The 25,783-nt window shown below is 39.4% G+C and overlaps 2 protein-coding genes across 4 annotated transcripts in view; one reads left to right on the top strand and one right to left on the bottom strand.

Annotated features, from left to right (window-relative positions):
• The window catches only part of ZFX (zinc finger protein X-linked), a 55,564-nt gene extending 34,297 nt beyond the window's left edge, over positions 1-21,267 (bottom strand). For 2 of the 3 annotated variants that reach the window (XM_043570992.1, XM_043570996.1), the window contains exon 1: positions 20,629-20,907. The gene's annotated coding sequence lies outside the window, so the exon portion shown is untranslated. Of the gene's footprint in view, positions 1-20,628; positions 20,908-21,181 lie in introns of those variants that run through there. The other variant, XM_043570993.1, reaches the window with a different exon arrangement.
• On the top strand, positions 19,736-20,596 carry LOC122477026 (basic salivary proline-rich protein 3-like). The gene has a single exon (XM_043569959.1). It carries the CDS (start codon positions 19,736-19,738, stop codon positions 20,594-20,596), a length of 861 nt encoding a protein of 286 aa, XP_043425894.1.
• Positions 21,268-25,783: the final 4,516 nt, after the last annotated feature.

The following is a 25,783-nucleotide window of genomic DNA, read 5'->3' as shown; positions in this document are numbered from 1 at the left end:
TTTTCAACATATCAACTCTGAGAACCTTTCTATTCATTTTCAAGGAAGGACATGTTTCATGTTATTTATTCAAAATGCTTCAAATTAAAAAGAACAACAGGGGCGCCTAGGTGGCTCAGTTGGTCAAGCATCCGACTTTGGCTCAGGTCACGATCTCACAGTTCGTGGGTTCAGGCCCTGTGTCCGGCTCTGTGCTGACAGCTCAGAGCCTAGAGCCTGCTTCAGATTCTGTGTCCCCCTCTCTCTCTACTCCTCCCCTGCTCAGTCTCTCTCTCAAAAATAAGCAAACATTAAAAACAAATTTCTTGAAAACAACAAAACAATTTTCAACTCTGAAAAATGGAAACTTGTACATGCTTTGAAAAAGTTGTCAACTGCTCTCTCCCCATTAAAATCACCCCGGCCATAATGCTTTCTCTTCTTCCCAATTTAATAATGTAATTACAAAATGATAAACTGTAAATTAATCTTCTTAACATAATGCTATACTATTACTCGAAATTAATCCAATTAAGAGGACAATAAACAGCATTTGTTAAGGTATTAAGGGCCCTCCTACCAATTTCCCTACATAAACCCAACCCCATCAGCTCTAAGGATTCTCAAGCTGCACAAGAACTCCTGTGCTGGGTATTCACCCTCCTGGGCTTTTCTCTCAGAGTCTGACAGATAATCAATCCCCCAGGTTCTGAAGTTCTCTCCTTCCTCAGTGTTCTTTCCACCTTCCCGGCCACTGGCAACTCTGCCTTCTGGCTCCTCACCGCAGCCTTGCCCAGCCCTCTGCCTTCCACTTTTATGCCACCGTCTCAACTACCATTTACACAGAGGTGAGTCCTCAAGTCCACATACTAAGGGGAGCACCTAACATTCCCACCAGACCCTCTGCGGACTATTTTCACCAGGATAGGACCCTGCTTTCTCCTGACATGACCGCTATGGCCTTTTCCTTCCTCCCTGCTTAAATTCAGTCAGGTTGTCAGACCTTCATTTCTTCTCCACAACCTCTCAGGAATCTGTGCCTGTCTTTTTATTCCCACTGTCACCACTCAGCTTCCTATTTCCCGATCCCCGCCCCGCCCCCCCCCCAGGGGATGAAAGCCCTGCTTTGTATCAGGGCACTCCCTTGCTCAGAAAGCTTCGCACTTCCCCCATATGAAAGGTACTCTAAAATACTAACCCTAGCTACCACAACAGACTTATGCGCTATTTATTCCCATCATTTTATATCATATCCGTTTCTCTTTAAGTTTACTTATGTTGAGAGAGAGAGAGCACGCACCCTCCCCCCACCAAAAGAGCTGGGGAGGGGCAGAGGGAGGAAGAGAGAATCTCAAGCAAGCTCCACACGCTGTCAGAAGGGAGCCTGATGTGGTTCTCGAACCCACAAACCAGAGCTGAAGTCAAGAGCCGGACGATCAACCGACTGAACCACCCAGGCGCCCCTCCATTTATTTTCTAACAGATACTCTGGCCCAAATGGAGGGTAATCCACTCACCTTATTTTGACTTAGGTGAGCAGTAATTGTTAAAACAGTTTTGACTGCTTCATTTTCCTTCTATTTTGTCATTACAAAAACTCCAATGAGGAAAAAACGTGTTTTTACTTCTAAGCAGAGATGACTGTCCTTCAACTGTGTAACCCCTATGTGGTTAGAAGTAATTCTCTCTGACAACCAGAATGAAACCAATGTTCTTAGAACAGAACCTACTCACAAGAGTTCTCAGGACTGTGATAAAGTCTGAGAGTAGGGAACAGGCACAAATAATGTAACTGAAATTGTTCCTACCTTTGCTGCAAGAACCAAGCCCAGAGATCACTTGAATTTGGAGAATTCAAACCAGAATAGTTCACAGAACCAAGACTAACAATTTGTGGAGACATACTAACATTTTGTGATTATCAAATGTCCTCAAAATACTTCTGGGACCCCACTCTACCTCAAGCTCAGTAAAATATTCCCTTCCCAGTTGCAGAAGTCATGATCCTAAACACGGTGTGGAAGAATTCACAATAGAAAAACATACAGTTTTAAGGGAAATCATGGGTTGAGAGAAACTCAGGAAATTCACAAAAACTTTCTTTCATTCCTTAAAATAAAACAATAAAAATACCATACCAAGTTAATAGGTATAGCAAGGGTATTTATCGATCTTAAATTAGTGATAATGAATATAGGACATTTCCCTTGTGGATCTCTTGATGCCTAGACACTTTGATGATCTCCCTCGTGGGCAAGTTAAAAAGGTGCTTACATATAACTTCGCTTTTTGCAGCTAATACGCATACAGTAATTACTTTTCTGCTTTCGGCCTCCCAGAAACTCACTGCCTTTTAATTTTATGACTCAACTCTAGTCCCTCTCCCTAAGTCAAACTCAGAGAACGAGTTGTACTTACACATTGTAGATGAAATTACTCAAGCTGCAGGAAAGGCAAAAACCTGATCTGTCTCTAAAAGAATTATTATTATTATTATTATTAAGTAAACTCTACCCACAACGTGGGGCTCGAACTCCTGACCCTGAGTTCAAAAGTCACATGCTCTATCAACTGAGCCAGCCAGGTACCCCTAACAGAATTTTTCTTACAGTGAAAGTGGAACTGGTGAAAATTTACATTTAAATCTTCTCTCTTAAGTTACATTTCTTTCCAATTTTTCCCCCATGTTGTTTGATGTTGGCCATTTCTTCAGATACCTAATTTTCTTCTCTCTCTTTTTTTTTAATATTTATTGATTTTGACAGAGTTCATTCATGTGAGTGGGGGAGGGCCAGAGGGACAAAGAATCCCAAGCCGGCTCCTGTCAGTTCAGAGCCCGACACAGGGCTCGATCTTTCGAACTGAACTCTAAGATCATGACCTGAGCTAAAATCAAGAGATGGACACTTAACCAACTGAGCCACCCACGTGTCCCCGGATACCTAATTTTCACGTGTGGAATTCTATTTCACTTCTCTTACCAACTCAACCTTTAAATTTGTCTCTACGTTAGCCACTCGTAAATTCATCAAGTCCTCTATTTTCACTGCTACCTCTCTAACAAGCTCTGGTGTCTTATATCCAGAACCCAACAGCCCCTTCCAATCAAAAGACTTGAACCCTTCTAAGGTGCGTCTGGCTGGCTCAGTCATAAGAGCATGCAAGTCTTGATCTCAGGGTTGTGAGGTCAAGCCCCATGTTGGGCATAAAGATTACTTGGGGGGGAAAAAAAAGGCTTGAGTTTTTCTTGAACTCAAGGAATTTTCTTCTGTTGTTTCTATACTTTCTTCCATTTTCTCTGTTCATTCATATTAGAATTTCTACTGTAGGATGCAAGGACTCCTAAAACTAGCCTCCATGTTACCTTAGTTTTCCTCTCATATATTCTTTGTACTACATTCTCAGAACCCCTCAACTCTTTCTTCTAAGCTAACTACCTTGATTTTCACTCTATCTACTGAATTTTATCTAAAAGGTCATATTTTAATATCAAAATAAACTTTTTCACAGCAGTCTTTTCTCTTTTAGTGGATACAGTATCTTACCAAATGTCTCTGAAGATTTAAAGTTAATTCTGTATTCTATATTAAACTGTCTCCTCTGCTGTCTCATTATTCAGTCAGTTGGATTTGGTGCCTCTCTTTCAGGCTGCTGATTTTCCTCAAAAGCATGATTCTTCTAGGTTGTCCATTCATATCTGTAGATGAAGATCTAAATCAGAGTTACATTCTGATAGCTAGGTTATATTTACCCAGCTCAAGTGAGAATCTTCGCTTGCAATGAACCTATATTATGACCACATTTAGAGGTCTAGAGTCTAGAAGAATGAGTCCAAGGAAGACAAAGGAGCCATGCAACCAGCCAGGCTTTTTTTTTTTTTAACGGTGGGCAAGTATCCCATCTTCCTGGTACTGGAGGTCCGCCATCCCTCAGGATAGCCACAAGCTACCTAAAGCACTGTTCCTTTTTCCCCACAGGACCTACTTTGGAATTTCCTATGGACGAATTTGCAAATCAGAAAGTTGAATTTCTGGCATTCTCTCAGGAGGAAACCCACACTAGAAGACACCTATACTAATAGGTAAATGACTTAGCTTTTCATACCTTTAATTATCTGGCTGTGCCCAAGGCTTGCTCCTCCTAGGACATGCCTGCTTTTGACACTGGGGGTAATGCAGAATATAATTTTTGGATGGTCCTTCCAGCTTTCTGAACAAGGCCACTAAGCTCTCTAGGGTTTTGCCATGAATTGATTCCCAAGTGCTTTATTCAACCAGAAATTTATCATATTTTGGTTTGCAAGTAACATACCTATCAGGTTCTTTTGTTTCCCTGAATTTATTTTTCTATTTCTTCCTCAATGTGATTTTGAAAGGGCAAAAAAAGTAAATTGTATGTTCTCTACTCTATCTTGAATTTAAAGTCATTATGATTTGTATCAAATAAAACAGCATGCAAATACATAAAAACAAAAAACTATGAGACAGAAAACAAAAATCAATAGTAGTGACAAATTACAACTCTTATCGACCCCTGACAGATCAAATACTCAAAAACTAAGGAAAGAGATGTATACAATTAACAATATTAATGTAATAGCTTCATTTCACATTCCGTTCCTGAAGAAGAGAATACTTTGTTTTCAAACAACCTTGCCCACCCTCTATGACAAGAAGAGGAGAAAATGCATGCTGTTGTAAATTGCAGAGCCCAGGCCTTCCGTGTCCTGTCCTACTTGGAACTTTTGTACACTTGCTCAAAATTTCAATGCCAAGGTTTTGTTTCAGATTAGTTGTTTCCGTAGAATCATTTTGAGCCAATAAATTTCACAGTTTTGTTTAAAGTCTAAGAGTTTGAACTTTCAACATCTATTAAAATTTGATCCTAAAATGACAAGCCTTCTTACCGCCTTATTTTTCCAAAGCCCTTATTCGTGCTCAGACTAAGAGTTGCCAAAGTACTTTCTGAACCTAGTTGCATTGATGTGCTGTCCACACTAAGCACTAGTTTTTAAATGCCTTTGCCTGTAAGACTGTAGCTTGACGTGAGGAAATGCATATACCTTCTAACTAGTTTTCTGTACGTAAAGCGGTACAGTCTCCTTAAATAAACATTGCCATTTAACACATTCAATAATTCATCAACCCATGCTCATTACACAACAATCTACTGTATGGGGTGGAAGGGGATGGGCAAAATAGGGGAAGGGAAGTAAAAGGTACAAGCTTTCAGTTATAAAATAAGTTAAGACATGAGGGGTACAATGTCCAGCATAGGGAATTCAGTCAATAATATTAAATAACTTTGTACAGTGACAGATGGTAGGTAGATTTATCTTGGTGATTACTTCAGAAGGTATATACATGTCGAGTCACTGTATTTTAATACACTGAATATATACCACATATACTGAATACACTGCAATATACGTAACACATAAAACTAATATAACACTGTCAATTATACTTCAATTTAAAAATAACATATAAAAACCCTTTTCTTTGGATCACTCTTCTTGATTTTGTCATGAAAAGCATTTTTAAAATAGTTTATTAACCTTTGCTGAGATTTTGAACAGGAATTCAATTCACATATTTCCTCGAATGAAGTATTCTGCCTTTAGGTGCAGGTGTACTGGAGTCGAATGTGTCAAACACTTGATGTGATCAAAGGATAAGACAGTTTTCTGACATGATATGAAGTGGAAATTAATTTAAACTATACTGTACATGGAATAGTTAAACTAAATAAAACGGTGGGGGGGACTTTTTTTAAAGGTTAATTTCTGTCAAATGCAGTACATGAAGAAAGGCTTGTATTATCAGAAACTGTTTCCTCCACTTTTCCTTTTTCTTGCACCTGACATTTCCCCGCAAACTGGGCATTTAATACCCCTTTGAACTAAATGATCATTCCCAAAGTTGTTAACTGAGTAAGTGCTTTTCTTACCAAACTCCTTCTTAATAAGTAATGTCTCCTTATATTAGAAAATCTTTCTGATAATGCATTAGAATTTGGGTTTTTTTGGATTAAAGCAGTCTTACTTTCATTTTACTTCATTCAAGCTAACAAGGGCTTTTCTTAGTTTTCTATTAACTAGTTGTATAAATCATGTATCACCGCTTCATAGTTTTATTATTTTTTGAGAGCGAGCACGCACGTGTGCAAGCCAGGGACAGGCAGAGATAGATGAAAGAAAGAAAGAAAGAAAGAAAGAAAGAAAGAAAGAAAGAAAGAAAGAAAGAAAAGAAAAGAAAAAAAAAAGAAAGGAAAAGAAAGAGAGAAGGGGGGGAGGGAGGATCCCAAGCAGGTTCTGCACTGTCAGCACACAGCCCGATGTGGGGCTCAAATTCAAACTCACCAACTGTGAGATCAAGACCTAGGCCGAAACCAAGAGTCAGAAGTTTAACCAACTAAGCCACCCAGGTGCCCCTACAGCTTCATAGTTTTTAAGCTATTTTTAATAAACTATGAAACTCTTTAAAATTACAGCAACTTGACTAATATGGACTCTACTCTTTCCCTCACCTGAATGATCACATGCTTGTTAATTGCTTTTCCTAAATACATTACCTTGGGTCTGTGAGGTTCTGTAAACTCAGCAATGATACTAACAAATGTTCACAGTACATGTTAAACACTGGCAAGAATATAACACCAAGCTTTTCAACAACTATAACAAAAAAAATTTTTAAATTGACAGTCGCAGAATCAGGGAATACTGATCTTTTGTCAATGCAATCAATAGTATGTTTTGCACCCATAACATACTAAATCCTTTAATAATTAAAAAAAGAGAGAGGGAGCGAGACCAGGCTAGACACCACAGGCACTGGTTTGCAATACACCTACTTTTTTCTCATATATATATATATTTTTTTACAAACCCCTGTGTTGCAGGAACACCCGCTTCTTATATGACTAAGAATGACATGCTCCACTGAGTATCAGCTCCAGGTTAAGTATCGGCAACATTAATTCCATGATCATTCTCTGGAACAAAGTTAAGGAGCCAGCTAATTTATACTCCCCACCCAAAGGAACCCAAACCTGGCTCTTTCCAGGAGTATAGGGAGATAGTAAAATACTACTAAATAATTATCTAAAGCAGGGAGTGGGGACTGAAAGCACAAACATATATCATTTGAAATGATAAAGAAAAAAAACACAAAGAAAATGAAAATTTTCTAAGAAAATCTTCTATAATTCCATGCTACCATATTGAGGGGAAATATGTTATCGTTAATAAAGGAAAACCCAATCACCATGAAATTAAGGAGATAAAAACTTTAATTTTTTTTAACATTTATTTTTGAGAGACAGAGAGAGACAGAGAACGAGCAGGGAAGGGGCAGAGAGAGGGCGACACAGAAGATGAAGCAGGCTCCAGCCTCCGAGCTGTCAACACAGAGGCAATGTGGGGCTTGAACCCACAAATCGTGAGATCATGACCTGAGCTGAAGTCAGACATTTAACCGACTGAGCCACCCAAGTGCCCCTAGGAAAAAAAATTTTTTTTAATTTTTTTTTTAAGTTTATTTATTTATTTTGACAGAGAAAGAGCACAAGCAGGGGAGGGGCAGAGAGAAGGAGAGATAGGATCCCAAGCAGGCTCTGCACCATCAGCGCAGAGCCCGACGTGGGGCTCAAACCCACGACCTGTGAAATCATGACCTGGGCTGAGATCAAGAGTCAGACACTTAACCGACTGAGCCACCCAGGCACCATCCCCCCCAAAGAATTTTTTAATAAAGGAGAGTTGTCTCTTACCCTTTCAAAAAGCTCTAGGTTTTCCCCAAAGCTATCTGAGCTATGCCAGGACAGAGGAGAAAAGCTTTCTTGATTCCTTTTACAAAACTTTACCATTTTTAAAACCCCTAACAAAAATAATGTAATCAAACTACAAATTTGATTAATTATGAATCCCAAGTGAAGTGTTTGTAAATGTGATCCATCTGGTAAAAAATATGTGTGCACTCACTCATGCACATGCACCTTGACAAAGCATGGTTAGTCTAGAATTCAAAGACAGAGCCAAATAATGGCCTGAATTAACAAGTTAAAAAAGGAAAAACCTAATTTTCTCAACAGATGCCAAAAAGTTGAAATTCAACATCCATTTCTGTTGTTGTTATTTTGTTTTTGGTAGTATTCTCTCCAGGTTTCGACAGGGTAGAAATAATTTTAAACAATGAGTTAGGATGCCTCCTTTTTTTGTCCCTTTTTAATTTCCCATACTCTGAGAACATCTATTTTTTTTTATTTAAGGCTATTCAAATTGGAATAGAAAAACATTTTAACAGTTAAAAAATACAATAGGAATGAAATACAAATACATGCTACAACATGGATGATCCCTGGAAAGAATATGCTAAGTCAAAGAGGCCAAACACAAAAAAAACACATAATAAATGTCAAGAATAGGCAAATACATAAAAATGGAAAGTAGATTAGTGGTTGTCAGGGGTGGGGGGTGGGGGTAGTGATTGCTAATGGACACAAGGTTTCTTTTGGGGGTGGTAAAACGTCCTAAAATTAGTGGTGATGATTTCACACCTTTGAATTTAATAAAAACCACTCAACTGTACATTTTTAAAGAGTGAATCTTATAACAATTTTATAAATTATAAACAACAAAGGAGTATATGCAAATCTTAAACTAGTTCATGTTACAACATGTGTTTTTGGATAAGAGAATGATGTATCAATTTATACAAAAAGGCATGGATTAAAACTAAGGTAAAACACTAAAAGTATTTCTTCTAAAGTCAATTAAGACAAGGATACCCATTATCACTCTTATGAAGATTATATGGGAACTTATAACCAATATGATTAGGTAAGATAATAAAATGCAAAATATAATTATTATTTGAAAGAATTAGACTTATTTATACATGATCTATCTAGGAAATCCAAAAGAATCAACTGAAAAATTACTATCAGTATGATTTCATAAACTGTGCTGGTACAAAATTAATATACTTGAAGACAAAAGCTTTCCTACGTAACACATTTAAATCCCATTGATAAAAATACTTGAAAACTCTAAGTGGGGTTAAAAAACACAAATAGGGGCGCCTGGGTGGTTCAGTCTGTTAAGTGTCTGACTCTTGGTTTCCTCTCAGGTCATGATCTAGTGGTTCATGGCTTCGAGCCCGACAGCAGGCTCTGCACTGACGGTGCAAAGCCTGCTTAGGATTCTCTCCCTCTCTCTCTCTGCCCCTCCCCCACTCACACTCACTCTCTCAAAAAAAATAAAGAAGATGTTTCCATTTAAAAAAACACAGACAGGGGTGCCTGGGTGGCTCAGTCAGTTAAGTGTCCGACTTCGGCTCAGGTCATGATCTCGCAGTTTGTGAGTTCGAGCCCTGCGTCGGGCTCTGTGCTGCCAGCTCAGAGCCTGGAGCCTGCTTCAGATTCTGTGTCTCCCTCTCTCTCCTTTCCTCCCCCACTCACACTCTGTCTCTCTCTCTCTCAAAAATAAACATCAAAAAATTTTTAAAAATAAAATAAAATAAAAAATAAATTAAAAAACACAGATATATAAAGAAACCAATCTTGCTCTTCAAATCCACAACTACATTGTCAGCTAATCTTTGACAAAACAGGAAAGGATATCCAATGGGAAAAAGATAGTCTTTTCAACAAATGGTGTTGAGAAAACTGGACAGCAACATGCAGAAGAATGAAACAGGACCACTTTCTTACGCCAAACCCAAAAAGAAATGCAAAATAGATACAAGACCTAAATGTGAGACCTGAAATCACAAAAATCCTAAAGGACAACACAGGCAGTAGTACCTCTTTGACATGGGCCACAGCAACTTCTTTCTAGATATGTCTTCTGAGGCAAGAGAAACAAAAGCAAAATTAAACTGTAGAGACTTCATCAAAAAAAAAAGTTCTACATGGCAAAGGAAACAACCAGCAAAGCTAAAAGGCAACCCATGGAATGGGAGAAGATATCTGCAAGTGACATACCTAATAAAGGATTAGTATCCATAATATATAAAAAACTTCTACAACTCAACACCCAAAAAACAAATAACCCAATTTAAAAATGAGTAGAAGACATGAAGACACTTTTCCAAAGATGACCCACGGATAGCCAACAGACCCATGAAAAGATGCTCAACATCATTCATCGCCAGGAAAATGCAAATCAACACCACAATGAGACAGCACCCCACACCTGTCAGAATGGCTAAAATCAATAACACAAGAAACAACAGGTACTGGTGACGACATGGAGAAAGGGGAACACTCTTGCACTGTTGGTGGGAATGCAAACTGGTATAGCCACTCTGGAAAACAGTATGGAGGTTCCTCAAAAAGTTAAAAACAGACCTACCCTATGATCCAGCAATCACATTTGTGAGTACTTACCCGAATACGAAAATACTAACTCAAAGGGATACATGTATTCCCATGTTTACAGCAGCATTATCTACAATAACCAAATTATGCAAACAGCTCAAGTGTCCACTGACTGATGAATAAAGAAGATGTGGTGAATATATATATACAAGGGAATATTACTAAGTCATAAAAAAGAATGAAATCTTGACATTCGCAATGACATGAACAGAGCTAGAGAGTGTATGCTGAGCAAAATAAGTCAGAGAAAGACAAATACCATATGATTTCATTCATATTTAAGAATTTAAGAAATGAAACAAATGGGGGGGTGGTGAGGCAAACAAGAAACAGACTCTTAACTATTCGACCAAACTAATGATTACCAAAGGGAAGGTGGGTGCAGGGGTGGGTTACATAGGTGATGGGGATTAAGGAGCACACTTGTTGTGATAAGCACTAGGTGCTGTATGGATTTGTAGGGGAAATTACTGTATTATACACCTGAAATACTATATTCTATTATTTAACCAACTGGAATTTAAATAAAAACTTTTAAAAAATCTTGCTTTTCAGTATGATGAGTCAACAGTATCAATTTTCCCTTAATTAACCTCTACATTCAATCCAAATCCCAATACACTGTTGTTGTAAATCAGGTGACCTTATATATGTAGGTCTACTTTCAGACTATTCTATTCCACTGATCAATCTAGCTTTGTGCCCACTGTTTTAATCACTATAATTTTATAATAAACTTCGATACATAGTAGGGCATGTCTTCCAACTTTTTATTCAAGATTGTCTTTGCTATCCCTGGCCCTTAACATTTCCATATAAATTTGAGAACTGGTATATCCAAAAAAAAAAAGTCCTGTTGGTATTTTGATTGGCATTCCATCAAATCTCTATATATCATAACTGACGTCTTTATATAATATTGACACTTCTCATCCATAAACTCTGTTATTTCCCATTATTTTAATTCTTCATTAAGTTCTTAGTAAGGCATTTTACTGAAGATCTTAGTAAAATTTTTATTTATTTATTTTTTATAGTATTATTTATTTACTTTTGAGACAAAGAGAGAACACGAACAGGGGAGAGGCAGAGAGATACAGCAAGACAGAGAATCCCAACCAGGAGATTGACAGCACAGAGCCCAACGTGGGGCTCAAACTCACAAACCGTGAGATCACAACCTGAGCCGAAACCAAGAGCCAGACGCTTAACAGACTGAGCCACCCAGGTAGCCCAGTATGTTTTTATTTAAATTCCAGTTAACATACAGTGCAGTGTTAGTTTCAGGTGCACGATACAGTGATTCAACACTTCCATACAACACATGCTACTTCACCACAAGTGCACTCCTTAATCCCGATCATCTATTTAACCCATCCCCTCAGGTAACTATTAGTTTGTTCTCTACAGTTTAGAGTCTGTTTCTCAGTTTGCCTCTCTTTCTCTCTTTCCCCTTTGCTTATTTGTTTTGTTTCTTAAATTCCACTCATGAGTTAGATCATATGGTATCTGTCTTTGACGGACTTATTTCACTTAGCATAACACTCTCTAGCTCCATCCATGTCATTGCAAATGGCAAGATTTCATTCTCTTTTTTTACAGCTGAGTGATAGGTACTGGCTTTTAAATTCGATTTTCAAATTGTTTATTGTTAGTATAGACAAATACAATTAATTTTTGCATATCAATCAATGCTCCCCAATTATAATGCAGTAAAATCAAAAATGTCCCGCGATAAAACAGGGAAAAAAAGAATCCCATAAATTTGAAAACAAAGTTCTAAAAAATTCAGTGGGCAATAAGAAAATTATGAAAATCACAATATATTTAGAAATAATAAAAATTAATTCACGTCAAAATCACAGCATCTGGTTATAGTTCAGAGGGAAATTTATAGTCTTAAAGGCATAAGAGCACAGATTAAATATTAATGAGCTAAATCTTCAACTTAAAAATTTAAAATATCAGAATAAATGCAAATAAAATAGAGCGAAAGAAATATTAATCATACTGGCAGGAAGAGCAAGGATCAATAAAAGAACTATTTGGAAAGCCTTAATAATACAATCAAGTTACTTGTAGTACTGATCAGAAAGAAAAGAAATAAATGAAATTAATATTTTAAAGTCATTAGAGAAGCCTATATTTTATACCAATATATTGGAAAATGTGTATTTTTCTGGAATATTGTTCATTTTGTATAAATAAACAAAAAAAAGAAAAGCCAAAATGACTTATCACCATGAAAGTATTACTATATTAAAAACCAAATCAGAAAAGACATGAATTAGACATGAGTTAGACATGAATTCTAACTTTCAAGAAACATAGTATCTCTATTAAATACAAGTTGTTTCAAAAAAATAATTCATCTTATCAAGTTAGCATAACCTTGTTATCAAAACAAAACAAAGACTACATCAAAATAGACAGGTACATGGCAATGACAAAGGGATGCCAATATCCAGGGAATCCAGTTTAAAATAGGAAATCTATTAATGCAATTTATCACACCGATAGATGCGGCAAAAGCACTAAAAAAATCAACTCCTGTTCGTGACGAAAACTCTGAAATGATAAGAAGATAAACTAATAAATAATAACTAGCCCGTCCAAAAACAAATCAATACGGTATGGTATTTGATGATAAAATATTAGGCACTCCATTAAAGTACCTAGACAAGGATGCCTGCTATCAATGCTTCCATTCAACACTGTGCTAAACGCATCAGTCAATGCAGTTCCAAGAAAAATAAAAAAAGAGATACGAGGCAGAAAAGTCATGGAAAAGAAGAAACAAAACCTTCATTATTCACATACAACTACTCAGAAAATATAAAAGAATTAGAAACTATTATTACTCACACATTTCAGTGAATCTAAAGATACTACCAACAAGAAGTTGCATCCTTGTTTTACATACAAAAAAAAAAAAAAAACAACCCTGACAAACTGATGCCGTACTTTGTTATTTAGAATGTTCAATTTAGATTGAGGCCATTCTTTTAGACTTAGACGTATTTTATCAGATCCTGCACATACATAGAAAAGTAGAAGCAAAAAGAAATTGGTAGGGTATTCCTAAAACTTCACATTCAGGGTCCTACCATGGATTGCTCTTCTACTCAAAGCCAGTCAGTCTTTCTCAACAATATTGCCCTCTGTCAAAAAAGCGTTGGTGATACAGCACTTCTTAAAATGCTCCATTATTATTTATAGGATATTCCTTCCAGTCAGACATCCACTTCGCAATTTATTCTGCCTTCAGTTGTACTGTCTGGCATGAAATAACACCACAGGGTACACGCTCATTTAAGTGGGGACAAAATGAAGAGTCCTGACCAAGTATGTGCACGTGTAGGCAATAATAACTGCATCAGACGACTGCTTGAACAACAGTGTTTATATGGTGATCTACGTCTACTAAAAACCTATTTTGATTTCAGAAATGCTAAAATGTAGAGGGGAAAAGGGCATCTCATAATCTATAAAACATAGTAAGAGAGAAGATCAGCAAGTTTACATGATCAATACATTTAAGTCTGCAGTGTTCGCTATGCATTAGCAGTAACTAAATAAAAATATTAGTAACAAAATCCTATTCACAATAAGAACTGTGTAGTATCTAGCAAAAAAAAAAAAAAAATCAAAAGTTGTGCAAGAGTTTTATGAAAATCACCAGACCATGCTCAGATTCAAATCATCCCATTTCCACTACTTAGCATATATGTATCTATATATTTACTCTACAAATTTGATGGAACTACAAAAATCCAATAGTTTTTCACAGACATTGACAAACGGACCCAAAAATAAACAAAGGAAAGAGCTTTAAAATTTCTGAAGGGGGCGCCTGGGTGGCGCAGTCGGTTAAGCATCCGACTTCAGCCAGGTCACGATCTCGCGGTCCGTGAGTTCGAGCCCCGCGTCGGGCTCTGGGCTGATGGCTCGGAGCCTGTTTCCGATTCTGTGTCTCCCTCTCTCTTGCCCCTCCCCCGTTCATGCTCTGTCTCTCTCTGTCCCAAAAATAAATAAACGTTGAAAAAAAAAAATTAAAAAAAAAATGCTTTAAAAAAAAAAAATTTTCTGAAGAAAAAGAACCTATTATAAAGAAAAAAAAAAGATTTAGTTATAAAGCTATCATTATTAAATCAGAGTGGTAGAGTCAAACAGACCAATGAAATCAGAAGAGACCAACGAAAAACGGATGTGTCTACATGAGACTACAATAAATCTCAGGAGTTTCATTAGGAATCAGGGGGCAGAAAGGCTCAACGAATCCATATTAAAAAGATAAAATTAGATTCCTACATCACACAATAGAGAAAAAAAATTCCAGAAGAATTAAAGACCTAAATCTGAAAAGCACAGCATGGGTATGACTTTAGGGTAAGGGAACAATTTCTTACAGATACAAAAAACATAAGCCATAAACGAAAAAAAACCTGAGAAGACTACCTTCACCTTAGGAAGTCCTACACAAACAAGCTAAAAAAAAAAAGCCACAGACTAGGAAATGGTATTTTCAGGATGTATAATTACAAATCATTAGTATTCAAAGTATAAAAAGACTATCCATCAACCAATGAGAAAAAGGAAACAATCCAATAGAAAAATGGACCAAAGATACGCACAAGCAAGTCACAGAATATTCAAATGCCCAATAAATATGGGGGGCAAAAAGCTCAGCCTCAATAGTAATCTAAGAAATGCAAAATGAAAACAGCAACGAGACACCATTTATACTCAACAGATTGGAAAAACTTGCAAAGGCTAATCTTTTGGCAGTAGTCTGGAGAAATACAGGCTCACACGCAGCTGGTGGGAGTGTCAGATGGAACACAATTTGATGATTAGGCAATTCCCAGTAAAGTTGACAAACGCACACTTTTGAATGTAGCAATTCTACATCTATAATCTCCAGAGAGAAGAACCCTGTATAAGGATGTTCACAGCAGCAATGTTTGAAACTGTACAAAACTACAAACATAAAGGCCCCTCCGTAAGAATAGATAAATAAAGCACAGTGTATTTATACATTGAAATATATGAACCAGACTGGTAGCTTTCAAACTTCTTGGTCTCAGGACCCTTTTTACACTCTTAAAAAATGAGGACCCCAAAGAGGTTTTCTTTATGTGGGTTCTATCTATAGATATTTACATTAGAGATTAAATCTTAAACATTTAAAAAATATTTATGAATTCATAAAAACTAACAAGCCAACGGTATATAAACATAACATTTAAAAATAGCTGTTTTTCAAAACAAAAAAATTAGTGAAGAGTAGCATTATTTTACATTTCTGCAAACCTCTTTAAAATAGGCTTAATAGAGAACAGCTGGATTCCCATAACTGCTTCTGTGTTCAACCTATTATGACATCATGTGTCGTGCAGCCTCTGTACAGCACTTGTGCAGTGCATACAAGAACGCAGCCAGAACAATCTCAAGGATCCCTGGGAATTCCTACAGCACACTTTGAGAACTGCTGAACTAGATCCACGTACAAAATGGATAAACCTCAAAAACGGTGTTAAGTGAAAAAAAAATCCATGAAATGACACACACAGTATGATACCATTTATGTACAGTTAAAACACAAAAAGCTATACCTGATACTGGGTTTGGTACATATATATCGGGACAATCGTTACTTCAGGCAAATTAAAGACAGGAATGGGATGGACACTCTTTAAATGGATCTGTGAGATTTTCTTTCTTCAAACAAACAAAAAAGTTATGAAGCAAATATGTAATAAAATATTTAAGATCTGTTAAATCTGAGTGACACTTGCTTTTCAGTAGTTCTGAAATTTTTCACAATTAAAAATTTTTAATATATTTTTTTAAATCCTAATGGCTGTATATCCACTCCTCAGCTAGTTTTCCTTAAAGTGTTTACACTTTAATAAATGTTACAAGATACCTGGATTTTTATAAAAAATTGTTTGGAAAAATAATCTGACAGGAATAAGAATAGACTGGCCATATTAACCAAACAGTTAAGGAGCGGGGGTTACCCAGCTCATGTGGCGTGCCTTAATATGTATACTCCTTGTGGTCAAGGGACACATAGACTAGATGCTTTAATACTTGAAAACTAATCAACTACAAAGTTTTCTGCACCCAATAACCGAGATAATTGTTTTTAGAAGCAATGACCATGTGCCAGGTACTGCTGGAGGAGAAGAATAAAAGAGAACCTATCTCTACATTCAGAGTTTAGGGGGAAAAATGACAAAAATATAAACACACAGTTAAAATATAATAGCATTAAGTAAATTTAATGCTAAATTAAAGATGTCCACACTGCTATATGAGCTAGAGAAGAATGAGCCGGGAGAAACAACAGTGCAATTAACAAAAAGCAAGCTAGACAGCAAGACTTGTTTGAAGGACTCTGGGCTAAGAAAAAGAAAGAAACAGAAAATTTTCTATAAACAGTCTAGACATCTACAATATACCAGATAAATCTGGTTTCAGCCACGTTGAGACAATGACATACCTGGGTAGGAGATGGTCAGTAGGCAACTGGAAATGCTAGATGAGAAACACGGTGAAGAACACTGAAAACAGGGGCGAAGATTCAAGAAAAAGGACAGAGGATCGACCTTGAGGGAAATCCCAAAACAGAACACAGAGAGAGCACAGACAATTTCTGAAACAAAGAACACTTTTATTTGATACACCCGATGACATGCTGTGTAAGTTTCTCAATTTCGGAAATAGTGGATTTAGGAATAAGTGCGATGAATAGAAATAAAAGCAATGGCGAAAGGAACAAGAAGACAAGCGAGGTTTTAACATGAGCAAACCTAGGAATGTTTCTAAGGAGAGGGAAAGGCACCAGCAGAGTTAGAGGGCAATGATGCAAGCGAGCAGCAGAATCACGGACAGAGCCCCGAGGACAGGCCTGAAGGAGGCCAATTCTTCCTGCAGCGAAAGAACGCGAGGAAAGCCTAGGTAGAGACAAGAGGAAGAGCAAGCAGTGGAAAGGAAGGAAACTCAGATGCTTAGATCAGATTGTTGTCTATCTTTCTGGTTTAAGTCAGAGATTAGATAATCTCTGCAGAGGCTGAGGGGTTTCAGGACGAGTTGAAGAGTTTAAGAATAAAAAAGAAAGTCTTGAATAGCCAGTGTGCACAAACACAAATAACACAAGTCGTCAGTGACAATTACGATCCCAGATGGGGTTAAAGAGGAAGCATTTACAAAGAGCAATGTTGACAAAATTTTTTTTGTAATGCTCTGCGGGCACGTTTTTAAAAAAGGAACCTTGCACCTATCTGAAATAGACACATAAATTAAAGACTAACACCTCATTTACCCAAAATGGTTGGGTAATAAGGTATTACACCAGTTTTCCAGATCATCAAGGTCTACCCTTTTAGGCAAAAACATTTAACAGTTTCCAATAGAAATCCTTCTGAACTACGTTATTATCTGTCTTCTTAACCATGCAACTTGAATCTCCTTAATCTTAACCATCCACTCATGCTGTCCTGGAACACCTACTGCTGCTGTACTGTGTGCGCAGCTACACAATTTTCTCTTTTTTAGAGCTCTTCCACGTCTTTCCCAGCTGTCCAGACATAAAGCAACTGATTCTTCTTCTAAGTTTATGTTTATCCTTACCACCTCAACAACCGCAGCCCACTTGCTTAGCAACTTGCTTCTTGTCGGCCTCCTACAACGCACTGTTTCTCCAACTTTTCTAAACCATGGCCCCTTATGATAAACACGAGAATCTTCAGTTCCCTCCCGTCCTCTCACAGAGCATCACTGCTATGACCTCTTGCAGTCCAGGAAAAACGAAAAACTGAAATAACTTTCTAGTGAATACTTATGCTACCTACAGATTTATATCATAAAATTCTAGGAAACACATTCCGCACGTGTGCATCTAGGACAGTCAGATATTAATCAAAACATGAGAAGGCTTGGCTTAGCAAACAGTCCAAGTCCCATATCCAACAAAAGGGTAGTTACTCTCACCAAGGGGAAGAACAGGGGTTGCAAAAGGCCATCTGAAGGCTGCTGCCTTTTTAGTAATCTTTCCTCTAACCTAACTTTTCAAACCGACTTCTTAAAAAAATTACCATGAGAATACTTACAGGTTCATTGCTTACCTTTGTCAAGAAACCCAGAGCACTAGTGCTGCAATTCTCAACCCCGGAGAATGTGAAAAGTTAGAAACCTCTCACTCTTGTTTACCACAGAAATTGTAACTCAGAGCAAGAAGTTATTTGGAGCGAGAAGTGAGGACAGAAAAGAGGAGCAGCTGTTTAGTACAAACAGATCAGTTAAAAAGTAGCAAAAACTGGCTGGCTTAACTTCTGAAGTCCTGATAATCATTCAGGCAGTGAGAACAATGATCCACTTGCTACTCTCATTATTTCCCAACCTGGAAAACTTTTCCTAGTCCAGTGGAGCCGCTAAGTGAACACAAAGCCCAGCTCAGGTGTGTCACCACCCTACCTGAGGGCTTTCCTGCCTCCCCTGTCATATAAGCCCCTCCACCTGGCAAGCAAGTCCTTCCACCTTTTCTAGCCGGGATTCCCACCAACCCCCCCCCCCTTCACCATCTACTCCTGCCAAAACATCCCCCTCCCCAAATTCTTGCTCTTTTGCGAAGAAACTTCACCCTTGAAATGCCCTTTCCCCACCCCCACCTGTGCCTAACAAAGTCCTACCCAACCTTAAGTAACCTCAAAACGTCACCTACTTGAGGAACCCTTTCCTCATGCTCCAAACGGAAACCCTGCCTTCCTCTGGAACCCCAGTAATCGGTTGTATCTTTTACGCCAGCACTTCAGTGCATTTCACCTCGTCCCATCCGCCTCTGAACAACCACCGTCTGCATTACAAGAACCTTTCTAATCTTTCTTATCACTCAGCAGCACAGCGCATCACTAACACTGGGTTCTGAGTTTACGGGGGAGTTGTGCAGTATGCAATCAAACGCCCTTTAACGGACGAGATGCCACTTAAAATTTTTCAAATTAAATAAACTAACACACAGGACAAGCACATGAACGATAATGCATCAAGAAAATTTTAAAAACCTGTGTCCTTCTCGCTCCTCAAAAAAAGTTCACACCAACAGATCACTAATTGCTTAGACGCCCCCTGTGAAGAAAGTTGTTTTCAAATAAGCAAGTTGCAAAGACTCCTTAAGAAACTTATTCCTCCGTTTTCGTGCTGTGCAATTTACACTTTTCCCCCTACTGGATAAAACAGTTGTGAGAACTCATCTCCTATCAAATTTTATCTTTATTTCTTTATTCAGATACTCGAGAAAACATTTGAGCGTTGGAAAACAACCGCATCGAGGGCACCATGATAGCCACGTATGACATGGAGTGAAAATAAAATGTCGTGGAGTTCCATTTGCCGTAGTGAGCCCAGATGCCTGGGCTGCCACCCGTCCCGACGGCCCCCCGGGTGGCTACAGGAGGAGAAAGGCGCGGGGCCAGGAAAGCTGAGGGACGAGATGGCCGCCTGCGGCAGCTCAGTTAAAATGCAGCGGAAGCAGCAACCAGTCACGGGGCTGCGGCAGGCAGGGCAGCAAGGTGGCGCTGCCGCCGAGCGCCTAGAGCCTGAGCGCCCATCATGGCGGCAAGGGCAATGGCCGCTGTGGGGAGCGAGCACGCCCCCTCCGCGCGCACACGCTGCCGTGCCGGGCCTCGGGGGCCCGTCACCGGAGCCGCCGCCGCCGCCGCCGCCGCCCGCTCTCCGACCCCCCCTCACGGGCTGTAGCGGAATTTTCTCTTCAGACGCCGCCTTCAAGATGGCGGCTCCCCCTCCCGACATCCCCCTCAATCGTCCCCTGCAGCAGGCGCCGAGCCGCCGCCATCTTGTCCCCCGTCCCTCCCCCCCTCGCCGATATTTACATAGCGAAAATCGGCCCGGCCGGCCTGCGGCCTTCACCTCACGCCTGCAGCCTTCGCCTCCTTGCCAGGCCTCGCCCCCGCGCGGTGCCCCCGGCAGGCCGCGGAGCCGACCCGACGCCCCTCCGCCGCCTCCCGGGCCACCGGGCGACCCTCCCCCAACCTCCGCCCGTTCACGGAGCGCGCCTCCGCCGCCGCTCGGGGCAGCCGGGCTCCTCCCCGGGCCTAACTGCGGCCTCCTCGGGGCCTGCTCGGCGCCACGCGCCGCACCGCCCGGCCTAGCGCGGAAGGGCGCCTCGCGGGCCGCCGACCAGGCCGGGACCAGGCCGCTGCGCGCGCGCTAGGCCCCACGGCCGCGGCGGCGCCCGGAACTCACCGGACGGGCGTGCGGGCGGTCGGCGACGGTGGCGGGTGCTGCAGGCCGGCCTTTCTCTGGAGCACTGGGCCGGGCTCCGGCTGGTGGGGCGGGCGGAGGGAGGGAGGAGGGGCCGAGCTCGGAGCTGACAAAAAGCGGCCCAGCTCCCCGGCACGGGCCCGCCGTCAGCACGTCACGTCACCGCCCGGGAGAGAGACCCAGGAAAATGCGGAAGGGTAGATAGGCCCCCTCCTCCGCCCGGTGTGTCCCCCTGGCGCCCCGGGTCGGCGCCGCTCACGCTCCGCGACCGGGGAGCCCAGTGGCCTCGCTGCGGCGGGGTCTCCGGCGGCCGGAGTCTCCGTGACAGCGCCCCCCTTCTTTCCACCTCCTCCGCGCTCCCGCCCGCCGCCGCTACACACGCGCCGCTGCCGCCGCCTCGGCCGTAAAGCCTGCGCGGGGCCGCGGTCCGCCGACCCCGCCGAGAGGCAGGCGGCCCGCACCCGACCCGGCCTGGCCGCCCCCCACCATATCCCGCGGGCCTCGGCCGCCCCCCGGGCCCTCCCCGGGGACCTACCGCCTCTCCGCGCCCGTCTTGGCCGAGGCGCCTGCTCGAGTTGTTTGCAGGCCCTCAGACCCCCGCCCGCAGTAAATGTGTTTTCTTCATCCCTGTGGCTGGAGATGATAAATTTAGCAACCCCCGCCGTCCCCTGCCTTCGCTTAAAAAAAAAAAAAAAAAAAAAAAAAAGCCTCTTTGAAATAAAATGAAAATAGGCTTGCCAGTCTAAATGGGTGTGTGGGCACGAGGAGGGGGAGAAGGGTTATCTCCAGCTACTACCAAGCCGTCTATTTTTTTTTTTTTTTAAACAAGCATTCAGTCAAAGGACCTAGCTGGTTTTATTAGTTTGCGGAAAAAAGGATGAGGAAAAGGGTTACCTTTTGAAACTGGTTCCGCACATTGCAATGAACAGGGATTTTTAATGTATATTTTCTATATATCTGTATTTCAGAGTTTAGGAGCCTATGAAATATAAGTCTTGTGTAATTGTTTCATAAATAATGAGTTTTCCACAGCCTTAATATAGAGAGGTAGTAGAATTGGGTATGGATATTTTTTACAAACTACTTAAACAAGCGCTTAAAGTTTAAAAAGATTTAGGAGAAAAAGAAAACTATATATTTGATTAAACAAGGGTTTATCAACTCCAAGAATGTCTATTTTGTGTTTTCATTAGTTTAAATTTTTATGCTCTTTCCATTCTGAACTTGGGACCCAAACTATGTTTACAAGTTACTAGTTAAACGTTAAACTGTAATCCTTACGTTAATCCAGAATGTGACATGTTTTTTTCAGTTCACTAAATGTTCGACAAAGAGATTTTTAAACAGTAAAGAACACAAAAGTTATCAAACAAATAGCATATTGGTGTGAAGTCTCTTTAAATACAGAGGCCATGTATTTTAGGTTCCTGTCATAACTTTCTAAAACTCCCACAATGCAAGTTGTCCATTCCCTCAGACATTTTAGCATTATAAAATCCTTTCAAGAAGAAAAAACAAAGGTATAATAACAATAAATCTCTTGAGAACGTACTGGAAGGCAATTTTCCTCTCCAGGCTTTACCTTTGGTTTTTCTGAAGAGATAAAATATCCTTTCAAAAATGGTGAATGACAGCGTGTCTTCACCATTTATAGAAAATTGCATTAGGTTGTGATACAGACTGTATTCACAGAAAGGTAAATAAAACTAATATTTTTTCAAGTAAAAAATGAGAAATATTTGTACACACTAATACGATTTCAAAAAAGGGTTGATAACCAGTGTTTAAGTACTTTCCAAGGGAGTCCATTAAATGCTATGGTATGTCAAGAATGGAGTCTCATCATCGTGAGAACAGCAGCATGAACACAAAAATCTAATGTCAGCATTCTTGTTAGTTCTTCCATAATCACCATCAAATACTTCTAAGAACACCAGTATAAAGCACTTCAGAAAAGAGTATCAAGGAGGGTAAATAAAAAAGAGGTTTCCTCCATTTAAAAGTCCAGAAGTAGTTTAGGTCTTCAGACTTTTCAAGAGCCCTTTCAAACATAAGACACTGTTAACTTTGATGGGAAACAAGGAAAGACTGCCCTAGTTCTATTAATTATAGTAGATAAAACTTTACTGCAGTACAACAAATATTCTGTAGATGATTGTACAGATGAGCTCAACTCTTTTTGAGTTGTCAAAAAAGGGAAAGTAATTTGTGCTTCAAATCCATTTATGGAAGGCCATAAAGATGTGTATGATAAAAATCATTTTCCTAGAAATACACTCAATATAAAACACTCATGATAAAGTGAAGGAGCAAAGAAGGTATAAGCAGCAGAGATCAGAAATTGTTCAGTGTTACTATAACATATAAAATATAGTCTGTGGAAATGTTCACAAAAAGACCTGCAGGACACCTAAGATCACTGAAAGCATTTGGTAATCAAGCAGTGAGTGGTGAAGGACTTGACACCTTGCACTTGAATGACAGCCTATCTTGCACTGATACTTTTGTTCAATGTTTTGGTATTTGGGACCTATAGAATTCTGGACACGGAGTAAAAATACGTGGTGCTTGCCCTGGGGGAACTGCAAACAAGGAAGCTGTGTGTGGCAGAATAAAAACATTCTTAAGTGCTTTCATTTTCTCACTTAAATAAACACACAATAGAGGGAAATTTTATTTAGGTAGATGGAGAGCAGAATATTTCAAAGGCATATGCTGTGAATACAGAATAGATGGTTTCAATGCAGTCACATGGATTTTGGTTATGTGCTACAATTTATTTGTTCCTTCAGAGCTGTTAATGTATATCAGAGAGTTAAAAGCATCTACTCAAGGTTTTGACAGTGTTTTAATAACTTAACTAAAATCCCTGACATGTTTATAGGTCCTGGAGCCAAAAATAATACAAAGCCTTTCAATCACTTTTCCCAAGAAAGATTAGTCGAAAAGAAGCCATTAAAAAAAGAAGAACAAGAAGAAGAAAAGCTGTTGATTTTCACTCCACATCACTGACTGATAGAAATCCAAATGGGAAACAATAGATTATTGGCTTAGAAAATAGAGACCTTCTTGAATAAAGTTGTAGTAAGTCGTTATTTTATATCCCAAAGGTTGAAAAATATTTACTTTCCCCTAGAGAGGCCCTGGTTTTATTGAACCAAGCATGCCCTATAAAAATGAACCATTTATCTGATACTTGATACTTAAGTCATACTTATCTTAACATGAGCAAGTTGCATCACGTTGGAATTCAGCTGGCTATAATTAATGTCAAGTAAGAATTTTTAATCTGAGCCTTTAAGCCACACACCCTCTCCAAGGGAAATAATTTTAAACAGTGACTGACAATTAGGTGATTTTCAAACAGTATTTTTTTCACACAAGTCATTAGTTGAATAAGACATTGTTTAATTACTGAAAGTCACCAATAGCCAAATTCTCATGGATTATAAATCACAGAACACTGCAAACAAATTAGCTCCACTACAAAGGTGAAAATCAATATGTGAGGCCCAGAAACAATGACCCGTCTGGTGCCCAGACTGGAGCCTCGATATACAATTTTCCACTAAAGGAACCAAGGTTTCTGGGAGAAATGACTGATTCCTGGGCTGAATCAGAAAAGTACAAAGTGAACCAGGAATATCTCCTCATAACAGAAAGCAAGGAAAGAAAATGTCAGAGCTTACTAGGGGTGTGTCAAAAGGTCTCGGGGGGCCAATTTAAAGAGGCTCTAGTTGGCTAAAGATGAAAATATTTGAATGTCAAAATAATAACTGCTATAGGGGCACCTGGGTGGCTCAGTTGGTTAAGCATCCAAATCTTGGTTTCGGCTTAGGCCATGATCTCACGGTTTGTGAGTTCCAGCCCCATGTCGGGCTCTGTGCTGACAGTGCAGAGCCTGCTTAGGATTCTCTTTCTCTCTCTCTCTCTCTCTATCTCTGCCTTTCTCTCTCTCTCTCTCTCTCAAAGTAAATAAACTTTAAAAATTAAAAAAAAAAAAAGAATAACTGCTATGGAATGAAACACATCGAGTATGTTTGTGAGTTTATAATCAGACTTGAAAAATGATCAATTGCACAGCTTTGTGAATGTACTAGAAACTAGTGAACTATACAATTTAAAAGATTGAATTATATACCATGTGTATTATATTTTGAATTTTTAAAAATGATCACCTTTGGAGAGTGGTAGAGAACCAACTCATTGTTTTGCAAAAGTAAAGGGAAAGATGAAGCACTTATCCTAGATGAACTTTTCTCAGGCTAAACAAATAGCTGATAAAGGGAATTTTCTTTTAATAATTCTGCTAATATATGAAAAAGACTTGATGGAATTAGAATGTCACCATTTTGCAACCCCTAATGAATTAATGGATCCAGGCAATGACCATCAATGGCTGCTAACCAGAGTGACAACTAGACATATGCCTCATGACGAAAGTACACAAAGCCAGCACCTAAAAAAATCATACCTGAACCTGATAAACTCTTCAGTTCTAGTTGCCAATTTATAGGTAATACAGGGAACAGAGAAACATATCGATGAAACCTCAGGGATGCAATCAACAAAATTCAGATGGTGAGAAACACTAGAGGACCTGCTTTCTTCAACAAATAAATTATAGCAAAAAATTTAAGAGGAAACCAGTAATAGATAATAAAAGACTTAAAAGAAATTATTAATGGGGGCATCTGGGTGGCTCAGTCGGTAAAGCGTCCGACTTCCGCTCGGGTCATGATCCGGTTTGTGAGTTCGAGTCTCGCGGCAGGCTCTGTGCTGACAGCTCAGAGCCTGGAGCCTACTTCAGATTCTGTGTCTCCCCTCTCTTTGCCCCTCCCATGCTCACGCTGTGTCCGTCTCTGTCTCACAATAATAATTAAATGTTAAAAAAAAATTTTTTAATAAAAAAATTATTAATGAAATGTACTGTATGAACTTTATTTCAATCTTGATTCAAACAAACGAGTGTAAAAAAATGATGAGACAATTAGAGAAATGTGAACACTGGATTATTGTCAATGTGAACTGGATATATATTGATATAAACAAATTACATTAGGTGTAATGATGATGTGATTATATCTTCAAAAGGGTCCTTACCTTTTAGAGATAAATTATCAAAATATTTACAGAT

This window comes from Prionailurus bengalensis, chromosome X, assembly GCF_016509475.1.
Source record: "Prionailurus bengalensis isolate Pbe53 chromosome X, Fcat_Pben_1.1_paternal_pri, whole genome shotgun sequence".
Taxonomy (NCBI): domain Eukaryota; kingdom Metazoa; phylum Chordata; class Mammalia; order Carnivora; family Felidae; genus Prionailurus; species Prionailurus bengalensis.
Note: the sequence above shows the minus strand (reverse complement) of the source record. Positions and strands in the feature narration are given on the sequence as shown.